This window comes from Equus caballus, unplaced genomic scaffold (genome assembly GCF_041296265.1).
Source record: "Equus caballus isolate H_3958 breed thoroughbred unplaced genomic scaffold, TB-T2T haplotype2-0000713, whole genome shotgun sequence".
Classification (NCBI taxonomy): Eukaryota; Metazoa; Chordata; class Mammalia; order Perissodactyla; family Equidae; genus Equus; species Equus caballus.
In genome coordinates, this window is record NW_027221973.1 from 17 (window position 1) to 25,387 (window position 25,371).

The window sequence follows — 25,371 nt, forward strand, 5'->3', positions numbered from 1 at the left end:
GTCCCGACTGACTGTAATGCTGACATTTGTTTCCCCAGGCTGGATTCTCTGCCCTTCGCCCTAGTCCCGAGTATCCTGCCAGCTCTTCCGCCCTGAGTTAATTGCAGTTATAAAATTTCGTACCAGCAACAAGAAACCCGGCGGCCTGCCTACGCACCTAAGACTACAATTCCCTGAAAGCACTTCGGTGATCTTGCGTCCATTTAAGTTTACGTTCCTTCCGGTGAACTTCCGGGTTACGTGGGCGGGGCCGAAAGAGTTCTCCAATGAGCTCGCCTGCGGACGGAGCGGGGCGGGGAAATGGTCCGGTGAGCGTCTAGGCGGCGGCGGCAGCGCCGACGAGGGGACAGCTGCGGGGCCGCCGTGGTGGGAGGCGTCTCTGAGCCGCGCCAGCCTAGCCGAGCCGGGTGGAGTCCGGCCGCTCACCCCTGCTTTCTCCCGGACTCGTTGGTTCCCCCGGCGTCCGTGGACGCCGCTCCGTGTCCCCGGTGGGCACAGCAGCCCGGGCCCTCCACGCCCATGGCCACTAGCCTGAGGAGGCCCTCCTTCAGCTCCGGCCCTTCCTCCTCGCCCGACGCAGACGACGAGGGAGTGCGCAGCACCTGCGAAGATGCTTCTATTTGCAAGAGGTGCCTGGGGGCTGGGGCCTGGGGGCGTGGGGCTGGGGGCTGGTGGGAGGCGAGCCTGTATCTGAGGAACAGGCTTGTGCGCCAAGAGGTGCCCGTCAGGTCGCGAGACAGCTGTGCGGCGCGGGGAGCGAGGGGGGTCTCTTCGTGCGCGTCACACGTTCATGGAACGGGCGGTGTGTGCCGGGCACGGGGCCAGCCTGGGGATGCGGTGCCCGGGAGTGGGACGCTGAAGCGGCACCCGTGGTCTTGGCTTCTTGGAACCAAGTCTTGCTGGAAAGACAGAGGTGAAGTAGATAATAATAGCGTTGGTTTCGATGGTTCTGAGGAGTGCAGGTCTCCCTCTTTTAGAGGATACATTCCACTGGGGTTGTCATCATCCCCATTGTGCACCTGAAGCTCAGGTCAGTTCAGGGGAAAATGGCCTGTCTAGACCACATAATATTTGTGTGCAGAGCCCAAAGCTTCCAGAGCCCTTGAGTGTGTGCACAAGAGCCTACCTGTTAGGGGGCTGTGTGGGGAGCATTGTGAGCACAGGTATGTATCCTGCACTTGAAAGCATGAAAAGAAAGCATGAGGCTCAAGGGTACTCCCTCCATTCCTTCCTTCCACAGAAATTATTGAGAGTTCACTCTGTGCCAGGCCCTTCCTTTCTACTGGTTGGTTGGTGGGTATTCAGTGATCAGGACACATGATGAGCAAGACTGACGTGGTGTATGACGTAGTGGACCTCACAGCCTGGTTGGAAAGGATAGACAGGGAGCAAATAAGTACATGAAGTAGATAATTACAATTTTGTGTTGAGTGCTGGGAAATACAGCATTTACCATTAGAGGTCGTATTTTAGACGATGATGTTAAGGTTAGAACTAAAATAAATAAATAGTGCAGGAGAGCATTCAGAGAGAGCAAGAAAGGAGAGGAACTGAAAGAATGCCCTGGAAGCTGGGCCCGCATAGGGACTATAGGGTGGGGAAAACAAAGGCTGGCACTTTTTGTACGTTCTTGGAGACTAAGCAAAGTGCTTCAGAACATGACTCTGGAGCCAGACTGTGTCAGACGGACCCTAGCTCTGCCACTTAGGAGCTGTGTGAACTTGGGCGAGTTACTAAACCGTTCTGTGTCTCGCTTCCCTGATCTGTAAAATGGGGTGATCATAATCGGTACTTCATAGGTGAGTGTAAAGATTGAATGATATTTCGTTATTAGTAAAGTACTTAGAGCAGTGTCTGGCATTTAGTAGTTGTTAGTAGTGGTTGATTAAATGAATGGATAAATACGTACATAGGTGTTAAAGGCTTGGAGACCGTTAGTGGTGAAATGTGTGGACTTAAATGGATTATACCCAACTTTATTTCTTCTCCAGCGCAGTTGCTACTGATCACATCTGTAGCACTGTTGAATTGGAAATAGTATCTCTCGTATCTACTGCTATTTGCAAAGAAAATCTGAAGTGCCGTCAGAATTATCAAAGGGAAATAAAATAGTTTTCAGTAGCACATTAGGGTTAGGCTTATTTGATATTGATTGGTTTTATTGGTTTATTTAATATCTGTTGGTAACATTTTTTGCAAACTTATTTAAAAGTAAACTAGCTATAAAATAGTTCAGACACAAAGAAATGTACAGAGAAATAGTTTAACTAGAGTATGTTTTTCCTTGACTCTCTGTTGGATGGTTTTATAATTTCAGCTCTTCTCTGCCTCAGTTTCCAATGCCCTCTGTGTCTGCAGATGTCTAAACATGTAGGGGAAGTTTGGGTTTGGAACTGCGGGGAATCTAGGCAGTAGTTCCCAACTCACACTGCACATCACTGTTGTCTGTGGGGCTTTTTAAAAGAGCACAGATGCTCAGGGCCTGCGCTGGACCCACTGACTCAGAATCTTCTGGGATAGGTCCTAACTGAAAAGACCACACACGTTCGTCATCCGGAGGCATTTCATCAAAGGTTTTTTGCATGGGGTTTTCCCTCATCTGAAAAAACATGCAAAGAAATTGTGAGAATCTATAATATAATGTTTTAAGATCTTTTGCAAGATTCAGTGTCTTTCAGGTTCTGTGATACTGTGATCTGCATTTTTACTGTAATGTATTAAAACTTTAAATCTTGTGAAAAAGTCATGTTATTAAATAAGGATTCCTTGTGTGAATCATGGGCAAGTTACCCACTTTCTGCCTCAGTCTCCTCACCTTTAAAGTGGGGATGATAGTGGTAACCTACCTTTTGGATGTGAGGGTTAAGTGAGATAATCGATGCAAAGCAGGTAGCGCAGGATCTGGCACAAAGTCAAGGCTTCCATAAGTTATTATTATATTAGTTTTGATTTTCCTCCAGTCTGAATAGTATTTGGTTGAAGTTACTGAATAGGTTGTAGCTGTGGGTCAGGCTGGTGTCTGCCACCATGAGTTAAGCCATAAAAATCCCTAAAGTAACTTTAAAAAAGCCTGTCAGTCTCTCGAGGCTCCTACACTTCCGTTACTTCTGTTTTTGCTTGCTCCCTCCTTTGGAACAGAGCCCGTCTGGGGATCCTAATGAGGTCATCTGTCTCATGGGTTGTTGTGAGGATTAAATGTGGAGTGCTCGGCACACAGTAGGTGTCATCAGACCATCACCATCATTGTTGTCATGATGGCCTCGTGCTATCACTCCTACAATCTGATAGTTAGGACTCGTCAGATTGGATATACTAGGTTTATACCTAATAATTCCATTTGTTTCAGCAGATATCTGTCAAGCACTTACCATGATAGCTAACTCTCCCCACTCCCCATTCTCTCTCCTTATCTTCCCTGTCGTGCTGTGCCCCTAGTCAGTTCTCTAATCTTTTGTTTACCCATGATCCCCCCAAACCCTCCCAGTGTCCTCTGAAATTACCACTCCATAATCACCAGCCACCTCTATTTCCTCAGCCTCTCCTTAGTCCTTCCCTCCCTCTCTTTGCCTTGACCCTGGCCCTTCCCTAGGAATATCCTTTTCTTGAGGCCCTGTCAAGTGGTGCTTCTGTTTTCTCATACACTGCAGATCTCAGGATTAGCAGGTTGGAGATTTGTGTCTTCTCTGCTCTTTGTCCCCTGCCCCATTTCTTTGAGATCCATGGTCCTCAGCTGGAGTACCCTCTCTTCCTCCTCATTACTCTTTTCTGCCTGATTACTCCCCTATTTCATTGAAGATTTGGGTGCCTGGCCCACAGCCTTCCTCTCTGCCTCAATTCTTGCCATTATCCTAGTTCACATCAGTGTGCATGTGGAGGACCCAGTGTACACCCAGGGCACTCATTTTCTTCAAAGCCTCATCTGCAGTGCTGACCTCTTCTCATCCACCTGTCGCCATTCCCACCATGATAGCCTGGATTTCTGTTCTGAGGCCCTCAGCATCTTTTTCCATAGGACCTCCATGGTATTTTTTATCCTTTAGACGCTTCCTCTAGGCTCTTACCTCTCAGTTGAGCTCGGGGTTCATAATGTATCGTTCCGGAATTCTCTTGGCAATGCCTCAACTCCCTTGCCCTTCAGTCCCAGTAAGCCCAAAACCAAACTACCCATTTTTGTCTTGAGTACTGGTGATAGGACTCACAGAGCAGGGCAGCTGGGTACTATTTCGAATTCATGTCACCCCACCTCACCTGTGCCCTCACAGAGCCTGACCATTCTAGTATGATTCTCTTGTCAAGTCACTCTCCCATGCTCCAGAATATTTAATGCAGACGTTTTCCACAAACTTCTGATTTACTCCCCCCAACCCTTCATTCTCAAGATAATATGGGTGATGTTTTGAGCATGCTTAACATAGAAAATAGAAGCCTTCAGATTGGAACTCCATTCACTTCCTACAAGAAACTTAACCAACCTATCCTACTGTTAGAGTTGCCATGTCCTCCAGCAAAGACCACCAGAAACACATCAGTAGGTAAACCAGTTGGGTTTAATTACTCTTTGTAATGAGGGAGGCCTCACATCATAGGGAACTCTGTGGCCTATCAGGATGAGGGCGTTAGAAAGAACTTACAGGATTTGGGCTTTGGGTGGATAGTTTGGGGAGGGTTCAAGGAAGCAGGGATTTGCTCTGGACTGGGTGCTGACAGGAGGCAGGGACGATTCTGTGATCGTGTAGCTCAATCAATCAATTCTAGAAGGAATTGTGACTAGAGTGAGACAAACGATATAATTCATAAAGAAGCCACAGTTGCTCACTTCAGCCAGGAGAGAGGGATGTTTGGTATTTTCTGGATGGCATGACGGCCTTCTATTTGTCTGTTTAGGCAAAATGATGAAGTGGTCTTGTTTTGTCTCACATCATCGCTGTTGCAGCGTGACCTTGTGCTGGTGTCTGTGAGAAGTTTATGTCCAATAGGTAAACAGCATGGTTTGTGTGAGCACGAGGCCAGCTTCTAACAACAGGAAAGCCTGGCTCATGGTGAAGTGGGGTCAGCAAGCCGAAGAGTCAAAAGAAAGATTTCTTGGACTCTCAAGGTCTGGCAGTAGTGCTCTTTTATTTAGATAATAGTGTGGAATAACATGGGGACAGGACCCATGGGCAGTCAAGAGCTGCTGCATGGGGACAGGACCCATGGGCAGTCAGAGCTGCTGCTGCTGCTGCACACATGGGTTGAGAGTAGGGCTAAATTTAAGCCATAGGTATGTGAGTTATCTCTTTACAAGAGAAAGGAAAGAATATGTAAAAAAAAAGTTGTTAAAGTGGTATCAGTGCTGGTGGGGTCTGGTTATTGGGTGGTCTTATAACTTTTAGATAAGAATCAAACAGGATTAAGTAAATGGCAGAAGCCACCACCTTAAATATTATCTTCAGCTAAAGACAAAGGAGGATGTTGGTGGTGGTGGGTAACCATGAGGTTACCAGACAAGTGCAATAAACAAGACTTAAGTCCTTGCCTCCCCATTAAAAGTTTCCAGAGATAGGGTCATCTCCCTTCCTCCTGGTGCAGAGAGGGAGACACTCCCCACAGATGGAGACTTCCTTCACAAATACAAATGTCTCTCATCAAAGGGCAAGCAAATTCCACTCCTCAGAGCTTCCTCATCTGCAGTTTTTAAAAGTAACCAGCCTAAAATAATCCTCATCAATGGTACCGGGCTAGCTCCTGGATGTCAGCACTGCTTTTCTTCTTTTCACAGTGGAGGAAGTGAGTCTTAAAAAGATAGGTGTTTGTCAGGCAGGAGAAAACAACATGACCTAAACAGCAATGCAGATTGATGCAGAGGATTATTTGCAGAGGATTATCTGCAGATTATGCAGAGTATTAGGAGAAGTGGACTTTCAGTAGGGGTGTGGGTGGCCAGAGAACTCCAGAGAGGTTGTCAGAGAATGAAATGTAGAAGTCCCAAGGTGAATAGAAGGTCCTGAGGGGTTTTAAGTGGAAGAACTGACATGATCTGGTGTGTGTTGTAGAAAAATCCCCAGCAGCCGTGCAGGAGATGGGGTGGTGACAAAGAGAAGGTCTGTGCTCTTTTCCTTCCCCACTCCCGTAGCCCTTGCTCACGTCTGCTCGTTCACCCGGTCTATTGCACCACGTCCTTGTTGTCGGACCTGCTTTGGTCTAACCCCCTCCTCCAACCCAGTGTTTATGCTGTGGCCAGGGTGATTTTGGGGAATCACAAATCTTGTCCTATCACTTTGTCACTTAAAACCTTTGGATGTCCCATCAACCAGAAGGTAAAAACCTACACGACGTTGCATGACACTACACCCTTCATGATCTGATCATGCCCTGGATACCCACCGCTGACTGGAAAACTCCATTTGGAGGTCTCAGAATGATCTCAAACTCATTATTTCCAAAACTGTCTTCAAGATCATCTTCATGTGCTCTCCTCCTCGTCACCTCCCCAAACCCAGTGAATGGGCTGTTCATTCAGTTCCCAAGTGCAAAAGGTAGGAGTCAGCTTGGAACTGCCCTTTCACTTACCCCGATGCGATCAGTCCCCCAGACCTGTTGATTATGTGTGCTGAACATTTCTGGAACCAACTCTTTTTCTCCACCTCTGCTGCTTCTATCTCACTGCAAGCTGAGGTCACCTGTGGTCTGAGCTATGGCACTAGTCCGCTAACTGAGGACCCTAAGTCACTCTTCCCTCCCCCAAATCCATATCTCCCACTGAAGCCAGAGGTTTGTAAAGGGCATATGTAATCCCTCATTTAATGACTTCTTGTGGCTGTGGGAAAAAGACCAAGGATTCCTACGTGTTCTCCACAGCCCTGCCTGCTCCGTCGTACTTCTCCAGCCTCACTTCACATCACTCCGTGCTTCCCTTTGGGGTCTCCTTTGTTCTTCAGATATGCCCTGTTCCTGCCTTCTGTGGGGCCTTTCAGCACGCTGCTCCCTCTGCCCACAAGGCTTTCTCCCAGCCTTCCTGTCTCAGTAGTTCTACATCATCTCTCAGATGGAGGCATCCATTCAACACTCTTTATTGAGTGCCTGCTCAGTTTCTGGAGACACTGTTCTAGTGCAGTTACAGTAGTGAACAAAACTGGAGCTCTTATGGTGCATTTTTTTTCCAGGAGGCAAACAGAAAGGAAGCCAAAATACCTGGCATGTCAGGTGGAGGTAGATGTAGTGGGAGTGTTGGAAGGAGTTGTCACTGGAGATGGGATGGCCAGGGAAGGCCCTGCTGACAAGGCCAATGCTGGGGAAAGACTTGTGGGGGGTGAGGAGTGAGCCCTGTGGATATCTGGGGAAACAGTGTCCAGGTAGACAGAACAGAGAGCAGAGAGGCCCTGAGGCAGGAGCTGGCCTCCCCTGTTCTAGGAGCCACAGGCCAGCATGAGTGAGACGGAGAAGAGTAGCAGATGGAATCTGGGAGGCCGTGGGGACAGATGCTGCAGGCTCTTGTAAGGCCCTAACTTGTGCTCTGAGATGGAAGCCACTGGAGGATTTTGAACTGAAGAAGGTGACGTGACTTGAATTTCCACAGGATCGCTTCAGCTTCTCTGTGGAGAACAGACCGTAGAGGACAAGGATAGAACAGGGAGATGAGTTAGTGGTACTGGAATATCCCAAGTCAGAGATGCTCGTGGCTTGGATCAGGATGGTAGTGGAGCAAGTGCTGAGAGTCGGTCAGATTCTGGGTCCACTTTGAAGGTAGATTGAGCTGATGGAATGCGTTGACAGACTGGATGTCGAGGGAGACTCAAGTGTCAATGATGACTGCAAGGTTTTTGGTTTCTCTCAGATGAGGAACCCTCAAGGAGGCCTCTCTGATGCCCGCAGTCAAGATCTTGCCCTTGTTATATGTCCTCATGACACTCTCTGCATCGCCTTTGTGGTCATCAGCCCAGTTGTAATTCAGACATAGTGTTTCATGTTTTTCTCTCTGACTAGAGTAAATGTGGTACAGAGCAAGGACCATGTCTGCCTTAATGCCGTGTGCATTGTAGACGCATAATAATTTGTCAGATGGCTGAAGTGAAGAGGAACTCAGTGTAGATGGTCAAGATTACCTTTCCTGATGAGGTCTTAAAATTCTGGTTTTCTGTTTTACTGGTTTTCAGTTATCTGTATGTTTTAGAAACCAGTCCAGGGGCTGTAAATCTGAAATTCCATTGTGAATATTACAGAGTTTAATTTGATTTTCCAATGGAATCGAAAAATGCCCCTCTTGACATGCAGGCAGGCCACAGTGTCACCTCTCAGGAAAGGCGGACTTTTCCTGGGGGCCTCGGCCTTTCCAGCACACTAATCATATCTTCACAGCTGTGCCCCAGAGAGCAGGGCTGAAATTTTCATCAGAAATATTTTGACGACAGTGGCTGCTGCTTTCCTCCCTGGAGATGATATGTCACTTTAGAACTAGAACATTCTATTGAGGATAAATTAGCTGCCAAAGTTGCCCATCAAGAAAGTCAAATAAATTGTGGATTTTTTCCCATTTTTTAAAAAGAGGAATTAAATTTTGGAAAATATCTGTGAAAGATAATGATCTTAGATCTAGAATATTAGCATCACATCATTTTTTTCTCTTAAAAACTTTTTTTAATTAATTACAAAAGTGAATACTTTTTCCCCTCAGTAGCATAATATGAACCTATTGTATGTAGTTTCACACAGATCCACTTCATTCTTTTTAATGGCTGCACAGTATTCGCAGTGTGGTTGTAATTTACTTGACTGCTCTTCTGTTGGATTTTTGCACGTGGCTTGAGTTTTCCTATGAGATGGATTTCAGGGGAGAAGTTTCTGTAAAATGGTTCTTGAAAGAGGTTATGTTAGTTTTCATTCCCATCTGTAGTGAATAAGATGCTAATCACCGAATATTCTTAGTTTCTTAAATTGTTTATCAACTGGCAGCTGGAAAATAATACTTCTTTTTAATTTGTATTACTATAATCACTAGTGAGGCAGAATTTTTAATCTGCTCACTATGATTGATATTTTCTATGTGAGCCCTCTCTCCATATCATTTTCCTAGTGGGCTGTTGTCTTTTACTTGTTTGGTTATTTGTGTTTTTATTATTGATTTGTAAGAACTTTTTATGTCAGGGATAGTAATCTGTTGCCTCTGTATTTGTTGCAGTATTTTCTCTCAAACTCATGCTTGTCTTTCAGTTTAGCTTGTATTGTACATTTCATAATACAGAAATTGTGAATCTTTACGGTGCAGAATCTGACAACTTAACTTTATGGCTTGTGGATTTCAGGTAATGCTTTGAAAGACCATATTCTCAATCATTCTAACATTTTCTTGTAGCACTTTTATGTTTTTGACTTTTATGCTTAGAACATTCATCTATCTTTATTATTTTATATATTATAAAGTAGCAGTCTAACTTAATTTTATCTCAAATTATTAGCCAGTTGTCCCTACACCATCTATTGAATGGTCTCTATTTTCCCATTGATTTGAAACATCACTTGGATTATATACTAAATTCTTATATATATTTTAACACAGCAATACATTTGTCATTCTTGAGTTCCAGTTGAAATTGCTTTTTTTTCATTTTGATGCCTGAAAACTTTGACTCACAAAGTTACTTAGCTGTGAATTGATTCAGAGCTCCCATAGCTTGTTTCACAGGGTAAGAATAGGTTTGTACCAGGGAATATCAGAATTTTTTAGTCTGTTTGAGCAGCTGTGCTCCAGGAAGAAAGAAAAGGAAGGGGTACTAACAAAAGACATGTGTCTGAGTCTGTCCCTTTTCATCAGGAAAGCAATAGCTTTACGGGAAACCCTATCCTGTAGGCTTCTATGAACTTCTCCTTAGCCAGAACTAGGACATGTGGCCCCACCCCTGGCTGCAGGAATGCGTGGGGAGGTGAGAATTTCTACTTGGGTAGATTGACACCTCAAACAAAATTGGGTCCCTCTTCGTAAGGAGAAAGGGGTGAGTGGATATTGAAAAGGGAACTTGGAGGGTCAACTACATTTCTCATCTTATCTTTTTTCCCCCCAAATTTCCCCAGGTATTCTTAAGAGAAATTGGGGGGTGGGAGGTGGGGGGCGGGGAAGAAGAGGGAGGTGGGGGGAGGGGGAGAGAGGAAGATAATGTATATAATAAAAAGCTCAAGTTGTCAGTGTTCAGTTTGATGAGTGCTGACAACTGTATATATCTGTTACCACCACCAGAAACAAGATATAAAATATTTCTGAAACTCCAGAAATTTCCCCTGTATCTCTTTCTGGTTAGTCTTCTAACCTCCACTTAACAGTCCTTTTCTGATTTCAGCCACGATTGATTAGATTCGCCTATTCTTGAATGTCATGTCAGTGGAATCATATGATATGTATTCTTTCTGTGTCTTCTTTCACTCAACGTGTTCTTTGAGATTCGTCCATGTTGTGTGCACTGTCAAAGATCAGCAAAGCCAGATAGTAGTTAAAGTGGTAAGGACAGATTTTAATCACTAATAACTACTGCAATAAAGAAAAGACTCCAGTGTGAACTAAACCCAACTTTGATTTGTCCAGAGGGCATTTTAAAGGGAGAATGAGGGAGTAAGGAGAATAATGAGTAGAGTCAGAGAAGAGAAAAATTACACAAAGTGGGAAAGAGGGATCGGTCCATGTGAAACCATCTGAAATTGCTAACTGGAAGACTGGGGCCCTATCTTTAAGTGTTGGTTGGAACAAACAGTAAATGCTTTTGCCAGCGTTGAGTTTTCTTAGGCGGGCACTTCAAGGGGGACTAGCGTCATCCTAGGGGTGTGGCTTTGAGCTGTTAGAAGCTATCTTAGTGTTTGTTCAAGTCTTTATAGAATAAACCAAGTTTGAGGCCTGTCGAGAAGAGGGCTCAGGGGAGCCTGGCTAGAGTTTGGTCAGGGAGAGAACCTTTGTCAGTGTAAAGTAGTTTGCTCCTTTTTATGTTGTGTGAATATACTCTGATTAGTTCATCCATTCACCTGATTATGGATGAGTTGTATCCAGTTTTTGGCCATTGTGAATAGCCTGCAATGGACATTTTATATGTCTTTCATTTCTCTTGGATAAATGTCTAGGAGTGGAATTGCTTAGTCAGAAGGTGGGTATGTATTTTAATTGCCAGACTAATTTCCAAAGTGGTTTATCAGTTTACACCAGCAATATATCAAAACTGCCATTGCTTCATATCCTTGTTAACATTCGGTATTGTCAGTGTGTGTGAAATAGCATTTCATTATGGTTTTAAATTGCATTTCCCTGGCAACTAACGATGTTAAACATCTTTCTATGTGCCTGTTGGCCATTCCTGTATCTTCTTTTGTGAACTGTCTTTCCAAAACTGCGCATTTTTGATGATGTATACATGCACACGTGTATATACGTGTATGTGTTTTATTGTACATGTGTATGTATATACAAACAGGTACACAAGCACACTCACAAACAGATACACATGACGTAAACAACTGAAGTGTTGGAAGAGGGGTCTAGATCAGGTGGGTAAGTAGGTTTGAAAAGCAGCAGAATGAAGTTCTCTGCAAGGTTGCACATCTTGAGGAAACTACCTTAACATCTGTCTGTAAAGCAGTGCCTTCCTTGTAGGCTTGTTAGGAGGGTTATGTGTTCCTATGTGTTAAGCGTTTAGAATAATGCTTGGCGCCTAGTGAGCACTCATGAGTGTTGATTAGAAGTAAAATGAACCAACCCAGCCTTGATCCTCATCAGCCAGCGAGCAGAGAGGGCACCTTCTCGTGCCCTGAACCCTCTGATGAAGGGATGCCTATGGGAGGCTTTTTCACACCTTTGCCATGAAATTCCCATTGTGGCAGTTGACACCCACGCAGATGGGACAGAGTCAGTAAATCTTTCTTGGATGAATAGATAGAGGTTGGGCCAGGTCAGTGTTTCCCACGGGAGGAATGTGAGATAGTTTTAGGCGGTACACAGACTGGTATTTTAAATTTAAATAACTAGGTATTTATTACAGAATGCGTTAGGTCTGATATGCTACCAGATATCTTCTTCTGAGTATTAAAAAAAAGGTAGTTGATTTCAAGACATATTAAATTGAACATGCGGTATGTGAATGTCATGAAAATTTTTAGAGTAGTAGTGGATTGAATGAAATTGAGAAAATCTTTGAGGTCTGTCTAAATCTGAGATATTTGATTCTTTGCATCTGGGTTTCAAACATGAAATTAGGACATACAAGTAGAAGGGATGTTCTCTGGGTTTTGGGAACAGAGGACTAATGGGAATGGACAGCAAACAAGATGCACAGGATCGTGGTATGGAGATAAGTAGTATTAGATTTTTGGTATCTACTTTGGACAGTCTTTATGTATATGTATATGTTCATTCTAGCAAAATTGGGAACATCCTGTATATGTAATTTTGTATTCTGCTTTGTTCGCCTGATGCGATAATTCCAGGTTCAGTATTCTTGTACAAAAATCTTTGTGTCCATTCTTGTTTCCTTAGGATAAGATCCCAGAAGTGGGGTTGTTCTGTCATTGGGTACACATGCTTTTCTGGCTTTCTGTACCTGTTGCCACGGTGCCTTGGACGTGCCTGTGCCAGTTGATTGTTCTGGCGGTGGTGTTGAGTGCCATCCTCCTCAGCCCTCTCCAGCGCCAGCTTCTGTTAAAAAATAGTTCTGTTGCCAATTTGATAGGAGAAGTACTGCTCTCTGCTTTTGCTTTCATTGTGCTTTTTAAAAAATTATTGATAGAGCTGATATGTGTGTTCATTGATCAGTTGGATTTCTTTTGTGAATTGTTCTTTTTTTTGTCTTTTGTCCTTTTTTTCCTTCTTGGATATTAGGGCTTTTTTCTTACTAATTTACTAGTCCTTTATACTGAAAGGATGTTAATACTTTGTGGTGTGTCACAGATATTTTTCCTAGTTTAATATTTGCCTTTTATGTTTGTTACTGTTTTCTTCTTGTGAAGCAATGCTGTGTTTGATTGATTCTGTGACACATGTGTTCTTGCCTTTTAACTTTTTTGAAATCAGATGTGATTTATTCTTGATGTGTCCTGCAGTCACTGTCAGGTTGTGTTAGATTTGTCATTACCTGTGCAAGTGGACATGGTCGTTATTCCTGGTGGCAGGGCTGGACCTCTGCAACCACAGCCCCTGGATGCTTTTGTCCCCATACCATTTAAAGGCCATTTGAAGAAGGAGCACAGATCCTGATTGCTGTTTGAAAACCATCCATTGATACCTTCTGATGGGATCAAGAAAAGGTATCAAAACTTACAGAGTGAAGGGCAGCAGCTTGGAAGAAAATCTCAGAGAAAGATGATGATGGTCTTTTAAGAAATGCGGCGTCACCAACACCCTCGATGGTATGAAGGTCGCTATTGTGTGGAAACTCACAGATATCCTGAAAGTGAAAACTTAATCAACTTATTTCCCTCATCTTTTTCTTTTTGTGTGTGTACGAGAGAGAGATGATGGTAATCTGTTTAAAGAAGTCTAAAAGAGCTTTTTCAATAACCACAAAATTAAAATTCTAAGCGATAAGAAAAACTAATCGGCAGTGTATTTTCTTTCTTTTTTCAGTCTTACAATTGATTGCATCTTAGATATAATGAGATATGGCATGTGGTTGTTAGTGTACAAATTTTAAAAACATAGATACATTTAAAAAAACCCAGAAATCTCAGAGATAATCATTAACATTTTGATACCAATTAGTCCTCCACTACTTCTGTATTTACAGACATACACATATGAAACTGGCAACCAGTTAGCCATTGATGATTAAGTAGCTAGGAACTAATATTCTTTTTCCTTTTTGCAATTACTGATTATAGCTTTTAGCAGTTTATCCTACCCATTGTTAACTGTGCTGTTTAGGCAGTATGCTATCTGACTCCCTCTAGGTTCCTATAGATAACATCTCCCTGGAGCCTGGGTCACCATGGTAATGGGTGTTTAAACTGTTTTTCAGGAATTAGAACCCCTTTGTCCACTCCAGGCCAGTTGAGACCACCAACTCATCAGCTGGACCCACGCAGATATCTGATAGGTGACCTTTTGATGTCAGGAGGCTAAAAACCCCATCCTCACATCATGTTCACACTGCCATTTTGTGAGCATGTGTCCTCTAAAGAGGCATGAAGTCTGACTATGCATGCACACATCATCAATTACTTCACCTCTCCTCGCCTCCAGTCACTTATCTCCACATTTCAGACCACCTTGCCCCCCTATCCCATAAACATCCTTGAGTTCCTATTTTCGGGGAAGTGGATTTGAGACTCATGCTCTCGCTTCCTCACGTGGCTGTCTTGTGATTAAACTCTCTCTCTGCTGCAATCTCGTCATCTCTGTATTTGGCTTTCCAGGTGGCAGGCAAAAGTGAGCCTGGCACGGTAACACACCTATTTGTGGCACATACGCTACATGTATTTTTGGTCTTACCTTTTTCTCTGAAAAGCGTATCTTGACCATCTTGCCATGTCCAGTTCTTTTAGTTTATGTTTTCAAGATTGGTTAGTATTTCATTGCGTGGATGCACTGTGATTTGCTCAGCTAATCGCCACTTGATGGCCTGTAAGTCCTGAAACATGCTCATTCACCTCAGAACTCCCATGAGCAGTGCCCAGCAGCACTCTCTTCCTTACTCTTTCCCACAGTGTGTTGTAAAGCTTTTTATCTTGGCCAATCTCATAGGCAAATCAGTAAGGTCCTTTTTCCTCGAGACAGGGGAACCACTGTCAGTCATCTTGATTTGAAGATCAGAAAGAAACACGTGTTAGAAACACCAGGAAGCAGGAATTGTGGGAACTAGGATCAGATGTACTTGTGTTCCGTCCTGTTGCATCTCCCCACCTTTTGTGCTGCGCATCACTGACCACGTCCAGTGTGCTGTTGAGATCAGTCCCAGGCTCCTGCCAGGCCCTCTGTGACCTCAGCTGGCTTCTCTCTCTAGAGTCCTCTCTGGTTTCTCCTGTTTTCTACTGTTCTCCAGCCCCCATGCCTACTTTCTGATACTAGAACGCTCCCAGTCCATTCCCACCCCGCAGCGTTTCTATCTGCTGTTCCTCCCGTCTGGAATGCCTTTTGCACAGCTGACTTTGTCCAATTCCCTAGGACTCAACTCAGCATCCCCTCTTCAGAGAGGCCTTCCCTTTCACCTTCTCTAAAGTAGGTCCCTCTATCCTCCATACTGTTGAATCCTTCATTTGTTATAATCTCTTATTTATGTTTGTCTCTGTCCCTTCTCTGTCTTGTCACCACTGTATCCCCAATGCCTCGCACTTAGCAGACACTCAATAAATGTTGCTTGACTGAATCAATAGTATTTAATTGACTGATAATACAGAACTGAGAGGAATAGAAACCGCTCCTTGTTATCCAAGAGGCAATAATAAGTCCAGGAAGGAGCGCTTAGAGGGAGGCAAATTGACCAGCTTTTCAGCAGTTGCTTAGCAGTGGAGTGAGTGCCTTCTTTGTGGGGAGTAGTCAAGCAGTGGCTTAATGCTGTTGAAAGCATTCTTGCGCTGGATATTGGAGTTGACTAGATCATTTCTAAGTCCGCTTCCTACCCTTAACCTGTTTGTTTTGTGTTCTCATCACTGCTCTACCACTCCTGCCTCAACTGCAGGTATGGCTTTTACCGCCAGATGGCACCAGAGGATTCCTTTGAAATCAGTGTTCATCACATGGCCACCAAAAGTGAGAAAACCCATTTCATTGCACTTAGACCCCCAACATGTGCTTGAAACAAAAGCTTCACGAAACAGTCTTAACCCTTACTATGTGTAATGCATGCTTATATTTTCCGTTTTACTTTGTTTTTTTAAATGCAGACTTGCATAGTATTCAACTGATTTCATATTAAAACAGCTCACTGTTTGAAAAGCACTCTTTTAGATAACTGAGCAGGTTTACTCTGTAAAACTTGTGGGTCTGCTGTTTTCCTTGGACATCCGGGCTTATAGCAAATTGTGTCCTTTAGTGAGTCTTTGTGTGTTTCTGTGCTGAGTTGTTGCATCGAGTAGCTGAACATGTGCTTCCTTAGGAGTGTCTATGGATGTACAAATATGGATGGAGAGACTGTGGGGGACATGTTTGTAGGGAAGTCAGCACCTGTTGCAGTCAAGGCAGCAGCAAGCCTTGTGAGTAGATAGAAAGAAAAGATATAGTATCTGCTTCTGGGGCCTCAGAATCCAGCTGGGTGAGATCCCATACACACACACACACACACACGCGCGCGAGCGCGCGCGCGCACACCCATATCTTAATTTTCAGCTTACTTATCAAGCAACATGGAGATGGGTGTATTATTTGGGATATCACTTAGGATGCTACAGCCTGCAAGTAACAGAAGCCAGGCTCAAGTTGACTCAAATGGTGAAGACGTTTATTATCTCACAAACTATCCGTTGAGAGGTAGAGCAGGCTCCAGGTCCACAGGGGTGTGGCGTGGCATTGCCTTAGGGATCCAGGTTCCTTCCATGACTTCTCAGTTGTCCCGATGCTGGTTCCACTCATGGTTGCCAGAAGACTTCCAGTGGTAATCTGGGCTTCAGCTCCTAGGCTTGGAACACTAAAACCTTAATTCCTTGTAATGTACACTGAGAGAGAGTTTAGGCTACCATAGCATTTGCCAGGTTGTAGCTGTTTTGTTTACTTTCCCCTGGTTTCCCCACTATGACCTCCTTAAGGGACATGAAATGACTGGCACTTAGCACAGAGTTGGGAGAAGTACTTAGGGAGTTAGTAATGATGTTTGCCAGATACTTCTGGGTCTCCCTTCTCTGGACCCAGAACTTTTGGTTGAGTGGAGTTATGTGACTAGATCTGGCCAGGGAGCTTGCTAAGTAAATAAATAGTTGTAAGTTGTAAGTATGAGGGGAGGTTATTTGCTGTTTAGGCTTCTGAGAAAGGAATTAGCGACATGAGGAAAGAGAGAGGTAAGAAATGACCACTATGGGAAACGTGATGGGCATGTATATGAATAAAAAATGCATGGATGAGTATGTTTAAATTTGTAGAGGAGCACTCTATGTGCATTGATTGGCCTTTTGAGGGAGATAATTTTCCTCTGGATCCTTGACCTGGCTCCTGGGAACTTGGCCTGAACCTGTTCTCTACTCATCTGCCTCCTTTTTCATCCCTTTCAGGTTTGCAGTAAGCATTGGCTACTGGCATGACCCTTACCTCCAGCATTTTGTGAGACTGTCTAAAGAGAGGAAGGCCCCTGAGATTAACAGAGGCAAGTGACCATCTCCCTCCCAGGATCTCCTCATCAGCCGAGAGGCCTGAGGTTTTAGGGACTCATTCTTAGAGAGTTCCGGTGTGCACTCTCTCCACTAGTCTACGGAGTGCTAATTTCCCAACATCCTCACCAACACAGTGTATTATGGAACTGTTTAATCTGTTAATCTGATACTTGAAAAATGCTATAGTAATTTTATTTTATATTCCTCCTATTTACGGGTAAGATTGAAGATCATTTTCATATGTTTAAAAGCCATTCATATATCTTTTACTGTGAATGGTCTATTTAGCTGCCGTATTAAAGTGTTAGTAACAGTATTAGGCTCTGCAAATAATTTCCATCAAAGAAGTCACAGAATTTGAGACAGGAGTGTGGCGTAGCCTCAGCCAGACTGAGAAACTGACCAGGTAATTCCTGTGTGTGCTGGAAATCTTGGCCCTAAGGATGGATCCTGAGGTAGGTTCTTTCAGAAATACAAAGAAATTTTGAAGTGGAGGTTCCTGAGAATAAGGACACGGTATTTCCTTTGAGCTGAGGGTGAATCCAGGCATCCGTAAGATTGGGCGAGGCCTGGCAAAGAGGCCTTAAGCCTCCCTCCTGTGCTCTTGAGGCACATTTCCTTCGGAATGCTGCAGAGGGACGCACCATGGCGCCTGACTCTGTGCTTCGGGCAGCATGTCAGCCCTCCTTCCTTCCTTCTTCCTCTGCCTGGGTTTGCCTCTGTACTGGGGACCTGCAGCCCAATAGGAGAGTGCTTCCCAAACAGTGTGTGGTGAGGATCTCTTTTCCCCAATATCCAATCCATTGTGGATGACATTTCTGTAAAATACAATAAAAATGATTTACTAGCAAAATAAAATGAATAAGACATGCAAAATACAAGCCCAAATTATTTACTAGTAGATTCAACAGGCATAAGATTCCTGTGTCAAATTGCAATAAAACTTTTTTTTTTTAAAGATTGGCACCTTGCGCTAACATGTGTTGCCAGTCTTCTTTTTTTTTTCCTTCTCCCCAAAGCCCCCCGGTACCTAGTTGTATATTCTAGTTGTGCCTCTGGTTGTGCTACGTGGGATGCCACCTGAGCATGGCCTGACGAGTGGTGCCATGTCCACACCCAGGATCCAAACCGGTGAAACCCTGGGCCGCCAAAGCAGAGCATGAGAACTTAACCACTCAGCCACAGGGCCAGCCCCACAATAAAAGTTTCTAAATGCCACTCTCAAATTTTGTTCTTAAAATAGTCACACTTAGAGCAGCCAGCCTTACAACACAGACAGACTTTATCTTCCTTTGTTCTTCTTTATTTCTCATCTCCTTTGCCCAGCTCCCCACCCCAGAGCTTAACAAGTCAATTTGTTAGACAAGCATTCCTCCCCCAATCTGTGATGCCATGTTACAGACACCGAGGCTCTAACCTATACAGGGTGGAGATGACAGGAACACAATAAGAAGTGTGGCTTTCTTTGCTTCGACACTCATCCATCCAATATCCTGACCTAAAAATATTATTTTCCATGTGACCTTGCAATTTCGAGTTTTACCACAGAACTAAGTAGCTTTTACTATAGCTATGAAAAGGCACACTTCCTAGAGGAACATTTAGATCAGATGTTTTCATGTAAAATACTTGTCTTTCGTAAGTAGAATTATAGTGCATTTTATTTTTCTTAGGATAGTTAATTCTGCCATTAAATAGATTGTACTTACTTTGGTTCAAACGGCTGAAAAAAAAAAGAAGAGAATTTAAAATTTGCTATTTCTCCTATAAAGTCATGGATAATCCGCTGACCCCGAGGAAGGGCAGAAGTGCTCTGTTTGGCTCTCCTGCTGCAGAGAGCTTTGCAGGGATTATTTCTCATCGCTGAGTGACAGCTTGTTTCTGTCTCTCTCTGTTAGGATATTTTGCTCGTGTCCATGGCATCAGGCAGCTTATAAAGGCATTTCTACAGAAGACAGAATGTCAGTGCCAAATTATAAACCTGGGGGCTGGGATGGATACAGCCTTCTGGACATTAAAGGTAAGTTAATATCCCCCCTCTTTTTTCCCCAGTTGTTTAAATTTGATTTTGTGAAGATTTTCACCATATTCAAAACTTTTAAAACTATATTAAAAGGGATGCAGTGACAGCCTGTCTCCCACCATTGTCCCCACCTGCTTGCACACCCCCCCCACAACCCCCATCAGCCCCGTACTTTATCTCACCGGGGCCCTGGTGAAGGATATGTGGGTTGTTTCTCATCTTTTGTTGTTACAAACAGGGTTATAAAAAAAATCTTTGTATATATTTCCCCCTGCATGTGTGGAAATATATCAGGAGAGAAAATTCTGCCAGTGGAATTGCTGAGACAAAGAGCACATGCCTTTGTAATTTTGATAATAACTAAGATTTTATTGTCAGCATAGCAGCGTTTAGGTAAAATTTCTCTGGGCGATGATAATATGATACAAAGCCCTTTTGTAGCCAATCTGTGATTTGATCCCTTACCTGCTCTGTTAGGATTCAAGAGCAGGTGTAATTGCATTCACAGGACAGGAAACTTGGGTCTCATTACAGGCAGAAGCAGGACTAAAGCACTGGGCTTTGACTCCTGGGGTGGAATTTTGCCTTCAAACCTTTGCCCTACGAAGATTCCACTGATCGTATTTTCTTTTTTGTAGGTTTGTACAGATTTTTTTAGGGTCTTCTATCAGGTCAGTCATGTGGCAGTAATGGGTATGTGCATTTCCCCAGATTTCTCCAGATGTACACCAAGATAAATTAGAGTGTGAGGGCATAACCCGACCTGCATATCTGTTTTGTCCCTAATCAGCTCACCTGATAAGATGGCCTTTAGTCATCAGAGCTCCCAGCCTTTCTCTTACTCAAGGGAGAAGTCGGTGGCATCAACATGGTCTTAGTATTAAACGCTTGCCTCTGCATTCTTCATTTAGGATAAGATAACTAACATTTATGAGGTGCTTTTACATACATGGCCTCACGAATTAACATGAGACCTCTGTGAGAGGGGAGAGCTTTACACAGATGGGGAAAGTGGGGCTACGAGAGCTTGTGTCTTTCCCCAAATTGGATATCTGGTGGCACTGGAATGTGGAACAAACATTGGAGCCCAGCTCATCGAACTGCAGACTCCTTCCCCTTTCCTCTACACACAGCCCTGTGGGTGTTCCAGCGGTTCTTTTCTGTAGGTTGATTGTGCCTGTGTAACACGGGGACCATGGTGTAGCAGAAGGAACTGGAAGAGAATGCAGCGTAAGCGAATGTGCAGTGTCAGTGTTCACAGGGGCCGCTGGAGAAATCCCTCCTTTGGGCCTGACACCTTTTTGACTGGTCCCATGGTTTGGTTTTTTCCCCGTCTTGCAAGTGAGTTAATAATTAATAAATCTGAGATTTTTATTTCTGAGCAAGGTACACAGAGGCTTACGTGCTCCTTCCAAGGAAAAGGCTGTCTGTCAGTAGTGAGGAAGGAGAGTAGCACAGGGTCTGAAAGTCTTTTGTGGAAGTTTTTTGTTTTGTTTGATAATCATATTGGTCTGAAGGGATTTTTTAAAATCTAAAGTTCCTCCTTTTTTGAAAAACAATTATTATGTTTGCTCTTTTGGAGCCGAGGTTGCATGGGCCAAATCCAGCCTGCCACCTATTTTTAGAAATCAAGTTTTATGGGATGCAGCCACTCCCATTTATTTCCATATTCTCTGTGGCTGCTTTAGCACTGTGACCGCGGAGTTCAGCAGTTATGACAGACCGTCTGGCCTTCACAGGCTAAAATACTTATTTTTGACTCTTTACAGAAAATTTGCTAATCCCTGTTTTAGAAATATATGTGCTCCTATAAAAGAGTGAGGAAAATCTTGTCTGTTGGTCTTGTTGTCTCACGCACCTCCCACCTTGGATGGTCCCCTGGCTGCCCCAGCAGAGGCTTAGCTGTGAGTCAAGGCTTTCTGCTGTCACTACTATATGAGTTTGCTCTGTATGATCTCAGGGGCCCAGGACTGGAGGGTTGAAGACTCCCATCTTCGGGCAGCGGGCAAGAATAGGGCAAGGGAGAGCCGGTATTGTCACAAAGAATAAGGAGTGAGTGAAACTCTTAAGGGGCCTCAGTTGTTTGGTGTCTCTTGAATTCTGTTTCTACAAACTGAAAGGTCAAGTACATAGGGGAAGGATTGTCAATTTTGCTGGCCTGTGAAACAGTCGGCCATGTTGGATCTGCTTTGAGACTAAGTGGTACCCTTCCTCCTGGCTGCTCCTGGCTGCCCTCTGGTACTTATAGTCAGTCTTGGGTGTCTTCCCTGCCTCCTTGAGACGTGTGAGCTACTTGGGAGTGGAGTGTCAGAAGGGCCTAGAGAATCACAGACTAAAAAGTGAAAGTATCACTTCCCACAGCCATTTTGCCCTTTTCTGAAAGCCGAGAAAGAGGATGTCTGTTTCTTAAAAGCTCCAGGTGTGCCTTTTGGAAGCTTCCCTTCCACAGTGCCCTCTTATTCAGAATCCTTGGGAGGATCAAGTGAGCTACTGCAGGGAAAGCTCTTTCCAAAGTCAGAAGACCCATTTGAGTTGTAGGACTCTATGCTATCTGTCATTCATTTGCTTTTAATTGCTCTCTTTGTCTTCTGAAATTTTAGACTATCTTTAACTTTCCATACCCTGCGAGTAAAAGTTCTTGAAAGGTCTCGTAGAATTTCCTAGAGAAAGTCAGGAAACCCCTTAATGGTTTCACTCACTCCTTATTCTTTATGACAATACCGGCTGGCTCTCCCTTGCCCGCTGCCGGAACATGGGAGTCTTCAACGCTCCAGTCCTGGGCCCCTGAGGTCATACAGATCAAGTTCACGTAGCAGTGGCAGCAGAAGGCCTTGACTCGCAGCTAAGCCTCTGCTGGTGCAGCCAGGGAACCATGCCAGGTGGGAGGTGCGATTTCCACACATCCTCTAAACACATCCTCCACGGATCTTCAAGTAGATTACATAGCCCTACTCTGCTGATAGGCGGGAGCTCCTCTGATGTCAGGAAACTGTCTTGTTTATTCCTCCCCCCACCCTCCGCCACTGCCTCCCTCGTACCTTCCTTTCCTTCCTCTCTTCTCTCTCTCTTTCTCTTGCCCCATCCTTCCCTCTCTCCCTCCCTCCCTCTCTTCTTTCCTCCTCCCCCACCCCTCCAGATCCCCTAGGACTTTAACTGAGGACTAGTGTCTGCATAGGGTGGGGGAGCTGGATCTCACATTTCTGACACTTGCCCTTAGGGGTCACCTTCCTACTAGGAAATGCTTGCTCATGATTTCCATTCCCATCATGCTGTCCCATCAGGGGGTCTGCTGCCCCTCCATACTGCTCTCCATCTCTTACTACTGTCTACATAAGTGGTTCTCTCTCCTGCCCAGTTGCTCAGGGCAGAAACAAGGGTGCCATCCTTATTCCTCCTTTTTCTTTATTCCACCCTCTATTGACACCACCACCAGGTTCTGGATATCAGCAAGTTTCTTTTTAAATAAGTAGTTCTGCATTTCTGGAATATAAGCACAGATGGGAGCAGAGATGTTAAAAGAGTACTAGGCCAGAAGGTGGGCAGGTGGGCCAGGTTGTGGAGCACCCAGCATCTTAGCTCAATCTTAGAGGTGGGAAGAGCTGCTGCAGGCAACATGAAGTGTGTCGTTGAAAGAGATCAGAAAGGGATGTTGTTAGAGTCTGTGCAGTTGGGGACAGAGCGGAAGAGGAGAGGATGCATTCTAGGATAGTCAGCAGGCAGGGCTGAGTGATTGATCAAACAGGGTGGAGATGGAGAGAATTCTAGGATGACCAGTGAGTGACTGTGGGGAGAAGGGTATAGTACCAACCAAGCTAGGGAAAGCAGAAGGGGGAAGCAGGGCCGTGTGTGTGTGTCTCTATGTGTGAGGTGTTCACAGTTTTTTTTTTTTACTGCAGCTCACAGTAAAAAATAAATGTATATCCCAATCTAGCACCCACATCTATGTACTGATGTATGTAAATAATAAGGGCACACACATGGTGCTTACTAGGTGCAGGCCCTGTTCTCTCACTCCTGTATTTCCTCATTAATCCTCACAACCCCACGAGGTGGCATCATTTTCTCTACTTTTCAAATGAGGAAGCCTTGGCTCAGGGAGTTTAGTGACTTTCCCAAGGCCTCAGAGTGAACAAGTGGTGGAGCTGGGATTTGAACCCTGTCCACCCGGGCTGCAGAGTCCCTGTCCTTTACCACCCCAGTATACTCCACTGTAAGAGAAAAAAATAAATATATTACAAAATAGTACTTACCCTCACCTCATGTGATGCTTTCTGATATTTGCTATTTTATTTCATTTCATCCAAAAGATTCTTGTCCATACCCACTACACTGATTTCCTGACTCTCTCTAATTGGTCTCAAGCTGCTTACTGTTACATCCTACGTCCAGAGTGCCTCCTGCTCCTCCCCACTCCATCCCAGTGGATGCATCCCCAGTTCTGGCTGCCCATTACTTCTTGCCTAGGTGACCACAGTAACCTCCTAATTTTTTGTGCCATCTGTTCCTCATACTGAGACCAAAGTAATTTAGAAAATGCATTTCTGACCATATCATCCCCTGATTTAAAATCCTTAAATACCCCATTGCTCCTCGGGCCTTGGTACTTGGTCTGTGAGGATGATCAGTGAATATATGACTGAATAAATAATTATAAAGATAACTGTGTTTTTTCTCAGGATGAGGGTCTTCTCCCAAGGAAATATTTTGAAGTTGACTTTCCAGTGATAGTCACGAGAAAGCTACACAGCATCAAGTAAGTGTGGCTTTGGCCAGAAGAGAGAGCCTGGTAGAATTCAGAACCAGCCTTCAGTAGACAGCAGGTCTGAGTGCCAGAGACCTCATTTTAGGGCCCTGCTCTCCTCACTTGCTTTCTTGCCCCGAGACCCTCATTCCAGTGTGTCTTGCAGTCTTCAAAATGAAAAATACCCTCCCTTGTGACTCTTCTCTCCATTCATGTAACTTCTCTGAACACTTAAAAAGTGACCTATCATAGTTTAGTAATCTGAATTAAAATTCACATAATGTGTATTTTGTTTACTTCTTTATCCCAGGGCACAGAAAGGTACCTGGTCCAGAAAAGATACGTAGTAAATATTTTTTGAATGAATGAATGAATGGGAAACTGAACTTAATCATTTATTATATATGAGATATGTGGGGGCCATTCTGAGTCGAGGTTTCAAGGAGTTAGCAAAGTTGTAGATGATGAGTTTGCTCATCTTTGCCGAGAGCTTTCCGTGTTAAATGCTTCACTTGGATTGTCTCATTCAATCCTCAGAGCAGACTCATGAATTAGTGCTATTATTAGCCCCTTCTTACAGATGAGGAAACTGAGGCTCAAGGAAGTTAAGTTAATTTGCCTAAAGTCACCTGGCTAGGAAGGGGTGGAGCTGAGCTTTAAACCCTGACTTCAAGCCCAAGGTCAAGGTTTCTCAGTACAGTCGTGTGTCCCCTAGCAGTAACAGGGATGCGTTCTGAGAGATGCATTGCTAGGTGATTTCAGTGTCATGTGAACGTCGTGGATTACACTTACACAGTCCCAGATGGTGTAGCCTACTATACATCTGGGCTATATGGTGCTAATATTGAAGGACCACTAGCACGTATGTGGTCTGTGGTTGACTGAAACGTCATTATGTGGTGTGTGACTTAGTTTTAACCTGTACTCCCTCCTTTTAAAATTATTTAAATAAAATTCTAATTCTTATATTTAAACATTTTAATAAACGCAAAAGTTTCTACCTGTCCTTTAGAGATGTCTAATCCTCACAAACTGGAAATGTTTTTTCTTTTCTAGTTTATCCTAGGAAAATAAGTTTTTTACCCTTTCCAAATATAAAATTGCATTTTACATTAAATAGGCTTTTTGGATAATATATGGCAATTCTGATGCTCTGGGAACTGCAAAGTACTACTAAGCTTGTTAAAACTCTGAGTGAAGTAAGAGTAAGTAGGCTCTAAATCAAGGCCAGACACGGTTTCCTGGGGTGAAAAATGCAGTGGCGTTTGTGTATGGTTATTGGTATAATGAATTTGGCTCTCGGATTTCTGATTTTTTACATATTCTTCATTGAGGGAGTTGTCACATAAATGTTACTGAACTTTAGGTC

General features: G+C 44.0%; 2 protein-coding genes across 9 annotated transcripts in view; one reads left to right on the plus strand and one right to left on the minus strand.

The window, feature by feature from the left end:
- Nucleotides 1–285: 285 nt before the first annotated feature.
- Nucleotides 286–25,371, plus strand: part of LOC138922303 (leucine carboxyl methyltransferase 1-like) — a 28,364-nt gene continuing 3,278 nt past the window's right edge. The window contains exons 1-4 of one of the 4 annotated variants that reach the window (XM_070259050.1): nucleotides 286–629; nucleotides 17,140–17,231; nucleotides 19,137–19,258; nucleotides 23,938–24,014. In XM_070259050.1, the coding sequence (XP_070115151.1) occupies nucleotides 520–629; nucleotides 17,140–17,231; nucleotides 19,137–19,258; nucleotides 23,938–24,014 (401 nt within the window). In that variant the 5' untranslated portion in view covers nucleotides 286–519. Of the gene's footprint in view, nucleotides 630–17,139; nucleotides 17,232–19,136; nucleotides 19,259–19,899; nucleotides 24,015–25,371 lie in introns of all 4 variants that reach the window. The other 3 variants (XM_070259053.1, XM_070259052.1, XM_070259051.1) reach the window with 3 other exon arrangements.
- Nucleotides 17,919–25,371, minus strand: part of LOC138922301 (ATP-binding cassette sub-family D member 2-like) — a 155,810-nt gene continuing 148,357 nt past the window's right edge. For all 5 annotated transcript variants that reach the window (XR_011435374.1, XR_011435372.1, XR_011435371.1 and 2 more), the window contains one exon: nucleotides 17,919–18,056. The gene's annotated coding sequence lies outside the window, so the exon portion shown is untranslated. The remainder of the gene's footprint in view (nucleotides 18,057–25,371) is intronic.